Here is a 14537-nt window from a genome sequence, read left to right as displayed (position 1 = left end):
CTGTATTTTATAATGCAAAATTATGTTGACAAATATTAATGTAAATTAGTGTATGGGTTTCTCTCACCAGGACTGGATTACAGCAGGGGCAACAGGGGAGGTTGTCCTTGGGCCCCAACACATTAGGGGCCCCCACATACTGCTGTGTCCCCCTGAGCCGGCAGCGTGTAGTGTGGTGTGCGCTTGTCCTTCCGGCTGCTGCTCTGGGATTCCGGCCGCCGGCTACTGCTCCTCCGTGATGGTCTAGGGCTGTGAGTGTATCATGCACGAGGGAGGGGTAGGGGGTCTCCGCAGGGTGTGTAAGTACAGGGGGGAGGGGGGGTACCGGTATCTCCGTGATGTATGTGTTCTGCACGGCGTGGGGGGTGGTATGTGTGTGTGACACGCACGGGGAGGAAGCAGGATCTCCTTGATGTATGGTGGGTTACACACGAGGGGGCCATTTAGCTTCTAGATATAAAACTTATACTGGAAAACTTGGTTTTGCTTTTTAGACTATTGCCGCTTTACATCTAAAGGTTAAGTCGCCAAAATCTCCCGGCTGCCTGCAACCCACAGACTTTACATTTAGCCCATAATCTTTACTTCTAATTCACATTAATCAGTATAGCTAATTACTACCCACTGCAAGTGACTGATGCTTCCTTGTCACTGGCAGCTCCACATTACCCTCTACACATACACTTACATCACCCGCATCCTTATCCTGAGTATCATTACTCTAAACCAGAGCTCTTATTTGTCTCTGATTCCAAAGAGCAGAACTATGGCAGAAACTGATTGCACCATAATACATGTGGTGTAAATGGGGCTTTACCAATACTTGTGGAGGAGATACGATACATAAAAGTTGGGTTGTTATCCATGGGGCACAATATTTTATCCTGGATATATTTCAAACCTTATTACTAATAAATACAGATATTGTCATTTATAAGCGTTCTTGGATTTTGAAAAAAGACAAATACCAGTAAATTACATTATTATGCAAGTAGCTTAGCATGGTGTAAATGAATTCATAGAAATGTATTTTCAGATATTAGTAATAGAGGCCTCAGCACTTGTCTACTATAGTACAGCCTACCAAAATAAATTCAGTGTCTGTATAAAACCAGTTTGTATGTATGGGTTTCACGTACTCTTTCTTTCTGCAGCGCCTTTCACGCTACCATTGCTGGTACTCTCATCTGAGCTGGATGACAATTTTCTAGTTACTCTCTTTCTCTTGATGGAAACTTTCTCATTATCGGAGGAGTCAGAGGAAATCCTCCTCTTCCAGATAAATCTGGGCATGATGTTCATATATTTTTTCTCACAGGTGTTGTAATTAATTGTCTTCTTCATCACTGACATATTAATCGCTGTCTTCTGTCTGGCTCTCTTCTGCATCGCTGTCAACTGCATCAAGTGTCTTATCCAATATGGCCGCCGGTTTCCTCTCTGGTCTAACTGTCACTGTGGCACCAGTGGTTGAAAGTACCACAACTCGGTTGCCATGTCAACAGCTGCCCATATCCCCATGCTACATACATGTTGTATGCTGGGTGTGTCTATGTGCATGTAACATCAATTGGGAGACATGTGTGAAATTAGCACTGGATTAAATAGGGGTTTCCTAAATTATGGGGTAGGAGTCCTTTTATCAATGCAGACTAATTAGAATAAAATGTATCTTATTGAACTGGGTTTATCACTTATTAAATTTTTTTTTATTAAAAACATTAATGGATTATTTATTTATTATTTATTTATACATTATACGTTATTTATATTTATTACGTTATTTATATAGCATACACATGTTGGACAGTACTTCACCGGTAACATTTCAGTTACTGATATCAGCCCCTGTCCCAGTGGAGCTTACAATCTGTATTCCCTATCACAGTGGTACCAGGACATCACACAGGTCACATGTCCCAGTCCCCCGGCAGGTGCCCTGTGTATGACCAGCTGTCACATGTTACATATTTACAGGTGACCAGGAAACAGGAACTGTGTGGGGTCCTGAGGGCCGAGTGTGAGAACCTGCGCCCTATCATATGGACAGTTATAGCAATACCAAATAGTTCTTAAAAAGATAAAACACAGGACAAACAGATGTAAAATAAATCACATTATTTGCACTGAGAGGTGAACACAGATGTGTCTTACAGGTTACACTGAAAACGGCCGCTCAGAGGTGTCAAAAATAAACTAATAAATAAACATAAAAAATCACCTAAGCAGCAGGAGCAGCTAAAGCAGTGTCCAGCTCCTTAGGGCGGGTCAGAGGGTGGGGTATAGTAGGGAGGAGCCTATGCTCCTGACTTGTAACTATTGGTGCCCCAGCCTCCTCCAGCATCATCCACAGATGCGTCCTTTAACATCGATGCAAGGGATTAGTGACATAGCGTGTCTCGTGCCTACGCACGCTCCCGCTCTGCATTCATTACAATGGGCCTAGAGGGGGGTTGCGAATGTACACGGTATACCCTGATGCGTACGCAATGTGGTACAGCTACTGAACGCTGATATGAAAGGATTTATCTGTACCCAGCGGTTCCAGTATCCCTCATGTATGAAGAAGAAATAGTTATTTATTTTATACCTGAACTCAGATGAGTATTTTAGTTTAAACATAGTACTCAGTCATTGACGTGGCAATTCTCATAAATGCTGTTATTGTTACTGGGATACAAGGTCTCACTTTCCTCAGCATCCTACACTGTGTCCAGCAATGTGCGTATCCATTATCATTATCTCTATGTAACCCTTTTATAAACCAGGGATAGCATGGTCCTAACTAAAGGTGTGTACACATGGTGAGATCCCTGCTATGTTCGATTTTGACTATGCGATTTCCCTTGAACTCCCCCAGAGCCCAGATAGCACAGATTGTACAGATTTTGACTATCTGTGCTTGAGATTTTGTCTATGTACGATTTTGACTAAGTGCCAATTTTTACTATACTTTCTACTGGATAGCACACTAGATAGTCAAGATTGACTTGCCTGCACAGTCTATCTAGCCTTACGATACCGACCCCACGGGAGCGCGCATCGGGATCGAATCTGTATCGCAAGTAGCCTTAACACCATGAGATATGCACTAACTTTTCATAAGGTTTTGACTATATAGTCAAAATCTTACAGATTTATCTCACCGTGTGTACACACCATTAGCTAGGTGAAATATGACTCAGTACAACTGATATATTGCTACTAGAGATGAGCAGAACTCAGAAGTCTGGCTGTACATTGGATTCCCATGTAGATGTGACATAGGAGCTTCTCCCAATACATCAGAGCTGGCAATAGATTTTACTGGATCTCTCTTATAAAGGCTACACTATACAAAGTGGCAGTAGCCATCGGGTGGTCTTCAGTATGCTGACTGACGGGATCCCGGCGCACAGTATACCGGCGCCGGCATCCCAACAGCCGGCATACCGACACTTATTCTCCCTCGTGGGGGTCCACGACCCCCCTGGAGGGAGAATAAAATAGCGTGGCGAGCGCAGCGAGCCCGCAAGGGGCTCATTTGCACTCGCCACACTGTCGGTAAGCCGGCGGTCGGGCTCCCGGCGCCGGTATGCTGGTCGCCGAGAGCCCGACCGCCGGCATATCGTAGTGAACCCGTAGCCATCCTCCTATCCATATTAATGTCTCAGGCTGCTGATAGCAGATGATCCTTAGGGTGTGTACACACAGTGAGATATTTTCATTCAGTTTTGACTATATAGTCAAAATCGCAAGAAAAGTTAGTGCAGATCGCAAGGTGAAAGTCACCTTGCGATCCTGATGCGCGGTCCCGCCAGGTCGGCATCGCAAGAAAAGATAGACTGCGCAGGCAAGTCAATCCTTGCTAGGTCGGTGTACTGTATCTAGTTCATCTCACATGTCAATTACAGTCTATCTTTTCTTGCGATACCGACCTGGCGGATCCGCGCATTGGGATCAAATCGGGATCGCAAGTGGCATAACACATTGCGATCTGCACTAACTTTTCTTACGATTTGACTAAATCTCACTGTGTGTACACACCATTACAGGGAAAATGCTTTATCATTTACATATTTTTTCCTTAATGAAAGACTTTAAAATGATATATTTTTTTATTTTCAATTAATTTTTTTACCATAAATTTTGTTTATTTTATTTATTGAGCTTTTTAGTTTATTGTTGTTGCTGAAAGTGGACTCCTGAGGATTCTCAGCTGATGTCTTGTGTGTGTGTGTGTGTGTGTGTGTGTGTGTGTGTATCTGCACTGCGAGTACACCAAAACCTAGTGTACCAAAGTGTGAGTGATGCCGAGGTGTATACAGTATGATCACACTTTGGCTGAATAGGTGTAACTGGGCTGAGACAGGATGTTCTCATATAGATAAAGTACAGAATGTGGACAGGACAGTGGGCTATGCAGCACTGAGCTATTATAGGTCTATTTCCAGGTGTATCTTTTACACTTAGTATAATGTAGGTGCAACTGCAAGCTAAGCCTATACATACACAAAGGATGTGTACATCTCTCCATACAGCTAATTATACACATTTTTTCTATGCATACAGTTCGGGAGCAACATACAGTTCTGGAGCAACATTTCCCTCCACCTCTGCATCAGGTCCCATGTGTTCATTTTCAAACCATCTGTTTCTTTTGGGAGACCAGAATAACATTGGGACCAACAAACCTGGTGTGGAAGTGGCTGTACCTTTTCCTCAATGTCAGTGCTGCTACATTGGAAGCATCCCAGGTTCCGCTGCGTTGGACCAGCTTCTGGCCACTGGTGAGGAGCAATTTTGGTTTCATTTGTTGGTACAGGACCTGTAGCCTGAAAAATGGCACAAAGGGAGGTTACTCTCACTGCTCCAAAGAGTTTTACCAAAGAATACTCTGCACTATACTATCTCCATTGTAGCCAGCAACAACTGTACACCCATCATCCACACCAGAGCCGCAATATGATCCCAAGGCAAGTTTTTGGCTGGTGCCCCTTAGTACCGCTTCTAGATCCACCTCTGACCCTGCACCCCTTTTCCAGCACCAGCACCCCTCACCCATAGCTGTCCTCATTTTGGTGCTCCTACCCCTTATATTTTATATAGGAACAGTGTGCACATTCGGCACACAGACCAAAAAGAAGCATGTTCTTGCTGGGAAGGGGCATGGCCACACATTAGTAACCCCAATTTAAATTAGGCCACAAAGTTGTGCAACTTTATTTACATTTTATCATGCGATAGTGTCCTTTATTCATGTTACAACAAACAGTAGTACCACTATAGCTTATATATGTTATTCCTCACAGTAGTGCCCCTTATTCACATTACACCACACCATATTGCTCTTTATTCACATTACACCACACAGTAGTGCCCTTTCTATACATAACACCACACAGCAGAGCACCTTATACACATAATGCCACACATTAGTAATGCATTTATACACAAAATACCACAGTAATGCTCCTTACACATGACTCACATTATTAATGTCCTTATAAACATAATGCGCCTTACACATGATGCCAACCTATATAAATGCCCTTTTCTCTGACGTCCTAGTGGATGCTGGGAACTCCGTAAGGACCATGGGGAATAGCGGCTCCGCAGGAGACTGGGCACAAAAGAAAAGCTTTAGGACTACCTGGTGTGCACTGGCTCCTCCCCCTATGACCCTCCTCCAAGCCTCAGTTAGATTTTTGTGCCCGACCGAGCTGGGTGCAATCTAGGGGGCTCTCCTGAGCTTCTTAGGAAAAGTTAGTTTTAGGTTTTTTTATTTTCAGTGAGACCTGCTGGCAACAGGCTCACTGCATCGAGGGACTAAGGGGAGAAGAAGCGAACCTGCCTGCTTGCAGCCAGCTTGGGCTTCTTAGGCTACTGGACACCATTAGCTCCAGAGGGACCGAACACAGGCCCAGCCTCGGAGTCCGGTCCCAGAGCCGCGCCGCCGACCCCCTTACAGAGCCAGAAGCAAGAAGAAGTCCGGAAAATCGGCGGCAGAAGACATCAGTCTTCACCAAGGTAGCGCACAGCACTGCAGCTGTGCGCCATTGCTCCTCATGCACACCACACGCTCCGGTCACTGATGGGTGCAGGGCGCTGGGGGGGGGCGCCCTGAGCAGCAATATGAACACCTTGGCTGGCTAAAATACATCACATATAACCCCCAGGGCTATATGGATGTATATTAACCCCTGCCAGATTCCTGAAAAAAGCGGGAGAAAAGTCCGCCGAGAAGGGGGCGGAGCCTATCTCCTCAGCACACTGGCGCCATTTTCCCTCACAGCTCCGCTGGAAGGACGTCTCCCTGACTCTCCCCTGCAGTCCTGCACTACAGAAAAGGGTAAAACAAGAGGGGGGGGGCACTAATTAGGCGCAGTATAATATAAACAGCAGCTATAAGGGGAAAAACACTCTGTATAGTGTTATCCCAACATATATATAGCGCTCTGGTGTGTGCTGGCATACTCTCCCTCTGTCTCCCCAAAGGGCTAGTGGGGTCCTGTCCTCTATCAGAGCATTCCCTGTGTGTGTGCTGTGTGTCGGTACGACTGTGTCGACATGTATGAGGAGGAAAATGATGTGGAGGCGCAGCAATTGCCTATAATGGAGATGTCACCCCCTAGGGAGTCGACACCTGAGTGGATGGGCTTATGGAAGGAATTACGTGAAAGTGTCAGCTCTTTACAAAAGACGGTTGATGACATGAGACAGCCGGCTACTCAGCTTGTGCCTGTCCAGGCGTCTCAAAGACCATCAGGGGCTCTAAAACGCCCGCTACCTCAGATGGCAGATACAGACGCCGACACGGATACTGACTCCAGTGTCGACGATGAAGAGACGAATGTGACTTCCAGTAGGGCCACACGTTACATGATTGAGGCAATGAAAAATGTTTTACACATTTCTGATAGTACAAGTACCACTAAAAAGGGTATTATGTTTGGTGAGAAAAAACTACCTGTAGTTTTTCCTGCATCTGAGGAATTAAATGAAGTGTGTGATGAAGCGTGGGTTTCTCCCGATAAAAAAACTGATAATTCCTAAAAGGTTATTGGCATCATACCCCTTCCCGCCAGAGGATAGGGCACGTTGGGAAACACCCCCTAGGGTGGATAAAGCGCTCACACGCTTGTCTAAACAGGTGGCACTACCGTCTCCTGATACGGCCGCCCTTAAGGAACCTGCTGACAGAAAGCAGAATATCCTAAAATGTATATACACTCACACGGGTGTTATACTGCGACCAGCAATCGCCTCAGCCTGGATGTGCAGTGCTGGGGTGGCTTGGTCGGATTCCCTGACTGAAAATATTGATACCCTGGATAGGGACAGTATATTACTGACTATAGAGCATTTAAAAGATGCATTTTTATATATGCGTGATGCACAGAGGGATATTTGCCGACTGGCATCAAGAGTAAGTGCGCTGTCCATATCTGCCAGAAGAGGGTTATGGACGCGGCAGTGGTCAGGTGATGCTGATTCCAAAAGGCATATGGAAGTATTGCCTTATAAAGGGGAGGAGTTATTTGGGGTAGGTCTATCGGACCTAGTGTCCACGGCAACTGCTGGGAAATCCACTTTTTTACCCCAGGTAGCCCCTCAACATAAGAAGACGCCGTATTATCAGGCGCAGTCCTTTCGGCCCCATAAGGGCAAGCGGGCAAAAGGCTCCTCATTTCTGCCCCGTGGCAGAGGGAGAGGAAAAAGGCTGCAGCAAACAGCCAGTTCCCAGGAACAGAAGCCCTCTCCCGCTTCTGCCAAGTCCTCAGCATGACGCTGGGGCTCTACAAGCGGACTCAGGCACGGTGGGGGCCCGTCTCAAGAATTTCAGCACGCAGTGGGCTCACTCACTAGGGACCCCTGGATCCTTCAGGTGGTATCTCAGGGGTACAAATTGGAATTCGAGACGTCTCCCCCCCCCCCGTTTCCTAAAGTCTGCCTTACCGACGTCTCCCTCCGACAGGGAGGCGGTATTGGAAGCCATTCACAAGCTGTATTCTCAGCAGGTGATAATCAAGGTACCCCTCCTGCAACAGGGAAAGGGGTATTATTCCACGCTGTTTGTGGTACCGAAGCCGGATGGCTCAGTGAGACCTATTTTAAATCTAAAATCTTTGAACACTTACATACAGAGGTTCAAATTCAAGATGGAGTCACTCAGAGCGGTGATCGTGAACTTGGAAGAAGGGGATTATATGGTGTCTCTGGACATCAAGGATGCTTACCTCCATGTCCCAATTTACCCTTCTCACCAAGGGTACCTCAGGTTTGTGGTACAGAACTGCCACTATCAGTTTCAGACGCTGCCGTTTGGATTGTCCACGGCGCCCCGGGTCTTTACCAAAGTAATGGCCGAAATGATGATACTCCTTCGAAGGAAAGGAGTTTTAATTATCCCTTACTTGGACGATCTCCTGATAAGGGCAAGATCCGAGGAACAGTTGGTAGTCGGAGTAGCACTATCTCAAGTAGTGCTGCGGCAGCACGGTTGGATTCTCAATATCCCAAAATCGCAGCTGATCCCGACGACACGTCTTCTATTCCTAGGGATGATCCTGGACACAGTCCAGAAAAAGGTGTTTCTCCCGGAAGAGAAAGCCAGAGAGTTATCCGAGCTAGTCAGAAACCTCCTAAAACCAGGCCAAGTATCAGTGCATCAATGCACAAGGGTCCTGGGAAAAATGGTGGCTTCCTACGAAGCAATCCCATTCGGCAGATTCCACGCAAGAACATTCCAGTGGGACCTGCTGGACAAATGGTCCGGATCGCATCTTCAGATGCATCGGCGGATAACCCTGTCCCCAAGGACAAGGGTGTCTCTCCTGTGGTGGTTGCAGAGTGCTCATCTTCTAGAGGGCCGCAGATTCGGCATTCAGGACTGGGTCCTGGTGACCACAGATGCCAGCCTGCGAGGCTGGGGAGCAGTCACACAGGGAAGAAACTTCCAGGGCTTGTGGTCAAGCCTGGAGACATCACTTCACATAAATATCCTGGAGTTAAGAGCCATTTACAATGCTCTGAGCCAAGCAAGACCTCTGCTTCAAGGTCAGCCGGTGCTGATCCAGTCGGACAACATCACGGCAGTCGCCCACGTAAACAGACAGGGCGGCACAAGAAGCAGGAGGGCAATGGCAGAAGCTGCAAGGATTCTTCGCTGGGCGGAAAATCATGTGATAGCACTGTCAGCAGTGTTCATTCCGGGAGTGGACAACTGGGAAGCAGACTTCCTCAGCAGGCACGACCTCCACCCGGGAGAGTGGGGACTTCACCCAGAAGTCTTCCACATGATTGTAAACCGTTGGGAAAAACCAAAGGTGGACATGATGGCGTCCCGCCTCAACAAAAAATTGGACAGGTATTGCGCCAGGTCAAGGGACCCTCAAGCAATAGCGGTGGACGCTCTGGTAACACCGTGGGTGTACCAGTCAGTGTATGTGTTCCCTCCTCTGCCTCTCATACCCAAGGTGCTGAGGATTATACGGCGGGGAGGAGTAAGAACTATTCTCGTGGCTCCGGATTGGCCAAGAAGGACTTGGTACCCGGAACTTCAAGAAATGCTCACAGAGGACCCGTGGCCTCTACCTCTGAGAAGGGACCTGCTCCAGCAGGGACCCTGTCTGTTCCAAGACTTACCGCGGCTGCGTTTGACGGCATGGCGGTTGAACGCCGGATCCTAAAGGAAAAAGGCATTCCAGACGAAGTCATCCCTACTTTGATAAAAGCCAGAAAGGATGTAACCGCAAAGCATTATCACCGCATCTGGCGGAAATATGTTGCGTGGTGCGAGGCCAAAAAGGCCCCGACGGAGGAATTTCAACTGGGTCGATTCCTGCATTTCCTGCAAACAGGAGTGTCTATGGGCCTAAAATTAGGATCCATTAAGGTCCAGATTTCGGCCCTGTCGATTTTCTTTCAGAGAGAACTGGCTTCAGTGCCTGAAGTCCAGACGTTTGTTAAGGGAGTGCTACATATACAGCCTCCTTTTGTGCCTCCAGTGGCACCCTGGGATCTGAATGTTGTTTTGGGTTTCCTAAAATCACATTGGTTTGAACCACTCAACACTGTGGACTTAAAATATCTCACATGGAAAGTGGTCATGCTGTTGGCCCTGGCTTCAGCCAGGCGTGTGTCAGAATTAGCGGCTTTATCCTGTAAAAGCCCTTACCTGATTTTTCATACGGACAGGGCAGAATTGAGGACTCGTCCTCAATTTCTCCCAAAGGTGGTTTCAGCGTTTCATCTGAACCAGCCTATTGTGGTACCTGCGGCTACTAAGGACTTGGAGGACTCCAAGTTGCTGGACGTTGTCAGGGCCCTGAAAATATATGTTTCCAGGACGGCTGGAGTCAGAAAATCTGACTCGCTATTTATCCTGTACGCACCCAACAAGCTGGGTGCTCCTGCTTCTAAGCAGACTATTGCTCGCTGGATTTGTAGTACAATTCAGCTTGCGCATTCTGTGGCAGGCCTGCCACAGCCAAAATCTGTAAAAGCCCACTCCACAAGGAAGGTGGGCTCATCTTGGGCGGCTGCCCGAGGGGTCTCGGCTTTACAACTTTGCCGAGCTGCTACTTGGTCAGGGTCAAATACTTTTGTGAAATTTTACAAATTTGACACTCTGGCTGAGGAGGACCTGGAGTTTTCTCAATCGGTGCTGCAGAGATATCCGCACTCTCCCGCCCGTTTGGGAGCTTTGGTATAATCCCCATGGTCCTTACGGAGTTCCCAGCATCCACTAGGACGTCAGAGAAAATAAGAATTTACTTACCGATAATTCTATTTCTCGTAGTCCGTAGTGGATGCTGGGCGCCCATCCCAAGTGCGGATTATCTGCAATACATGTACATAGTTATTGTTAACAAATCGGGTTATTGTTGTTGTGAGGCATCTATCCAGAGGCTCCTCTGTTATCATGCTGTTAACTGGGTTCATATCACAAGTTGTACGGTGTGATTGGTGTGGCTGGTATGAGTCTTACCCGGGATTCAAAATCCTTCCTTATTGTGTACGCTCGTCCGGGCACAGTATCCTAACTGAGGCTTGGAGGAGGGTCATAGGGGGAGGAGCCAGTGCACACCAGGTAGTCCTAAAGCTTTTCTTTTGTGCCCAGTCTCCTGCGGAGCCGCTATTCCCCATGGTCCTTACGGAGTTCCCAGCATCCACTACGGACTACGAGAAATAGAATTATCGGTAAGTAAATTCTTATTATACATATAATGCCCATTACACATATGCCGAACACTATTGCACAACCAACTCACCTGCACACACGGCTGCTAATACTGTGACCTCTACCACTGGAGGGGGTGTGATCACAGCATGCTGGGGGCATGGCCACACCTCTTTGGGGTGTGTCTAGCACATGAGAAGCACCCACTCCCAGGAGCATGGCATGCCTCCCAGCCAAGGCAGTAGAGAGCCTAGTTGGGCCCAGGTCATTTTCATGGAGTATGGCCATGCACTCTTAGAAAATAATACAGAGTAAAATGGTATTTTAAGCACTTCCCTGGCCACAATGCAGTCCAGCATGCAGCAGCGTGTGCCGGGCTGAGAAGAAAAGCTGCAGCTACTGCTTCCAGGTACAGTAAGATGGGGGGGGGGGGGGGGGAGAGACGAACTGGGCCCCTCCATCAGAACTGGGCCCAGGTAATTTGTACCCTCACCCCATCTCTCAGTGCCACTGGTCACGCACAGAATATAGGCATGCCGCATATCATTTTAATCAGCATAAACTGCTTGTGCCCCTGCATTTGCTTAATTTGCCTATGCCTAGGGCTGGCTCTGATCCAGACATTATTACAACACAAAGTACATGTACAGTACATGTAATGACTCATTTACAAGTGGCAAAGAGCGGGTACACACTAGAGCGATGGGGATTCGTTCTGACTTCGGAACGAATCCCCGTCAGCCCTAGATTGTGTGTACACACTGGGCCGATGCTAATGAAGGTCGGAACAAACATGTTCCGTCCTCCATTGGCATAATACAGGACGCTAGCGACATTGCTTGGTTTTATGTGCAGCACATAGAGCCAAGCGTACATCGCTAGCGTCCGTATGAAACAGCATATTGTGCCGACATCTCTGTAGTGGTACCCAGCTTAAGTCTTATAAAACCAATGCAGAAACTTACAAGGCTGTTAGGTACAGGGCACTCTCAGTAGCTTCAATACAGGAAACTTGGCGTCTTATCTGGATCTGGATCAAGCATGTACCCTGTGGATGAATAGAGATACAGTACAAGCATAAAAATTGCCCTAGACATAACAGGGCCAATGCAGAGTTTAGCACAGGTCGGCCATAATTGTTATCACATTGCACAGAACTAAATTATATTTCTCATACTCCTAGAGGATGCTGGGGTCCACTTCAGTACCATGGGGTATAGACGGTTCCGCAGGAGCCATGGGCACTTTAAGACTTTTCAAAGGGTGCGAACTGGCTCCTCCCTCTATGCCTCTCCTCCAGACCTCAGTTTTAGAAATGTGCCCAGGCAGACTGGATGCACTCCAGGGGAGCTCTACTGAGTTTCTCTGAAATCAGGATTTTGGTACTTACCGATAAATCCCTTCCTCCGATTCCACAGGGGCCACTGGAGCGTAGTTACAATGGGGAAATAGTAGGCAGTAGTTGGGAGCTGGCACTTTAAAATTCTCACACTGTGGCTAGCTCCTCCCCTACTATCTCCCCTCCAAGCCAGTCTACGTAAAACTGTGCCCGATGAGAGATGGAATAAACAAACCTTAAGGTAGAGGAGGTTAATGACGCTCTGTAAACCAGGAGAACACAAACCAAACCTGGAACAGAACCTGACAAAAAACCAGGCTAGCCTGAACTCAACCAGCAGTCATATGGTGATCTGCAAACCGTTAAACAAAAAACAAGGAGGAACAGCGCTGGGCGGGCGTCCAGTGGCCCCTGTGGAATCGGAGAAAGGGATTTATCGGTAAGTACCAAAATCCTGATTTCTCCTTCATCCACTAGGGGCCACTGGAGCGTAGTTACAATGGGGACGTCCCAGAGCTCCCAAAAACGGGTGGGAGAGCGCTGAGAGTCCTGTAAAAACTGCTCGGCCAAACTGTGATGCCGAGGCCGCAAAAGTGTCAAACTTGTAGAATTTGACAAAACGAATGTCGGTCCAACCAAGTAGCCGCCCGACAAAGTATTCATGGAGACCCCACGGGCAGCCGCCCACGAAGGTCTGACATCGCGCGTAAGGTGCGCTGAAATGGAAAACGGAGGCTCCCGAGCAACCGCCAAGAAGACTGTCTGATGGTCAGCTGTATCCAACAGCCCAGCGTCTGCTGGGACCCCGGCTATTTAGCCCGGGAGAATCGTACAGAACAAAGCAGAAAAACACTTAGTCGAATAGCCTAAGACCTCTGTAGAGAGAGTCGGCGAGCCCTGACAACATTCAAAGAGGACCGAAAAACACTAGTGTCAGATTTATATGAAAAATGGACAAACCCTTCTGGAAGAAACGACCGCTGAGGCCGAAGCTCAGCCGGGGTAGTTGCCAATAGAGTACTCCCTGAAAAAGAGGCCGAACTTACGACCGCAAGGCTAATCTCTTTTGGAAGAAAAACCGAAAAAGGCAGAGACCTAAAATTCAGGTCAGTGTGGTTTGAAGCGCAGCGGAGCAAAACCTCCCAGAGAAACCAAAGATGAATGGTAACTGAAAGAAGGGGAAAACCCCGTTCATTCTTATTATGTCCCATAAAGTCTTCTAGAAGTGGCAAAAGCGAGAAGAGGTAACAGACTTCTGAAATCGAGGTCCAGTAGGCCTAACCGAACCAGGGAACTCCTCCCTTCTGAGGTCTCGAGAACAGTCCCACGGTTAAACGAAACCAGTGTAAGATTGAACAAAGAAAAAGGAGCCTGTTAAAGTAGACAGTCCAGTCGAGGTAGGAGCCAAGGCTCCTCTACTGACAACAGGTGTATCTGTATCTTCAAGTCATGCGTGGCCCCACCAGAGCCACCGAGAGGACTAGCACACATAATCCCCTCCTGTGTTACCGAACATGAGGTAGAAATAGAAAAGGGTTAAAGAGTCAGTCAGAACGCCCTGAGGTCGATCCGAAATCTCCGCCCACAGAGGACCAGCTGACAAAACTCCGGGGAATGTTCCCTCACCCGGGAGTCTGACCTGGTGGCTTGACCTGGAAAGAAGATCGTTGTCCCCCGCTCAGAGAGGAATGTAGGCGACCACTCATTGCGTCGCAACTTGACTGAAGGAATAGAGTACCTGGTGCAGAGGAAGGAAAAATCCTCTGACGGACCGTGTTGAGAAACGTCTACGAGTAGCATAAATTGGATCTGTGTCGAACCAGAAGCTCCTGGATTTCCTCCGGATATGCAGAAGCCACCTAATGCACAGAGTGGGATAGTAGCAGTAGATTTTCCCATTATGGAACCAAAGTCACCTACTGCCCTTGAAAAAGTTATTCTGTGAACTTCCTGAACTCTGCGGGAGCGGAAGAGAGACCGAAAGGAAAGGATTGCCAGTGAAAATGAGAATCCTGTAATGCGAATCTGAGAAAA

The 14537-nt window shown here is 47.7% G+C and overlaps 1 protein-coding gene across 1 annotated transcript in view; it reads right to left on the bottom strand.

Moving 5' to 3' along the window:
• The window catches only part of LOC134957585 (protein kinase C delta type-like), a 53755-nt gene extending 52329 nt beyond the window's left edge, over nucleotides 1-1426 (bottom strand). The window contains exon 1 of the mRNA XM_063939589.1: nucleotides 1140-1426. Within this exon, the coding sequence (XP_063795659.1) occupies nucleotides 1140-1404 (265 nt within the window). The 5' untranslated portion in view covers nucleotides 1405-1426. The remainder of the gene's footprint in view (nucleotides 1-1139) is intronic.
• Nucleotides 1427-14537: the final 13111 nt, after the last annotated feature.

This window comes from Pseudophryne corroboree, chromosome 9 (genome assembly GCF_028390025.1).
Source record: "Pseudophryne corroboree isolate aPseCor3 chromosome 9, aPseCor3.hap2, whole genome shotgun sequence".
In the NCBI taxonomy this organism is placed as follows: Eukaryota; Metazoa; Chordata; class Amphibia; order Anura; family Myobatrachidae; genus Pseudophryne; species Pseudophryne corroboree.
The sequence above is the reverse complement of the archived record's forward strand: the minus strand, read 5'-3'. Positions and strand labels throughout refer to the sequence as shown.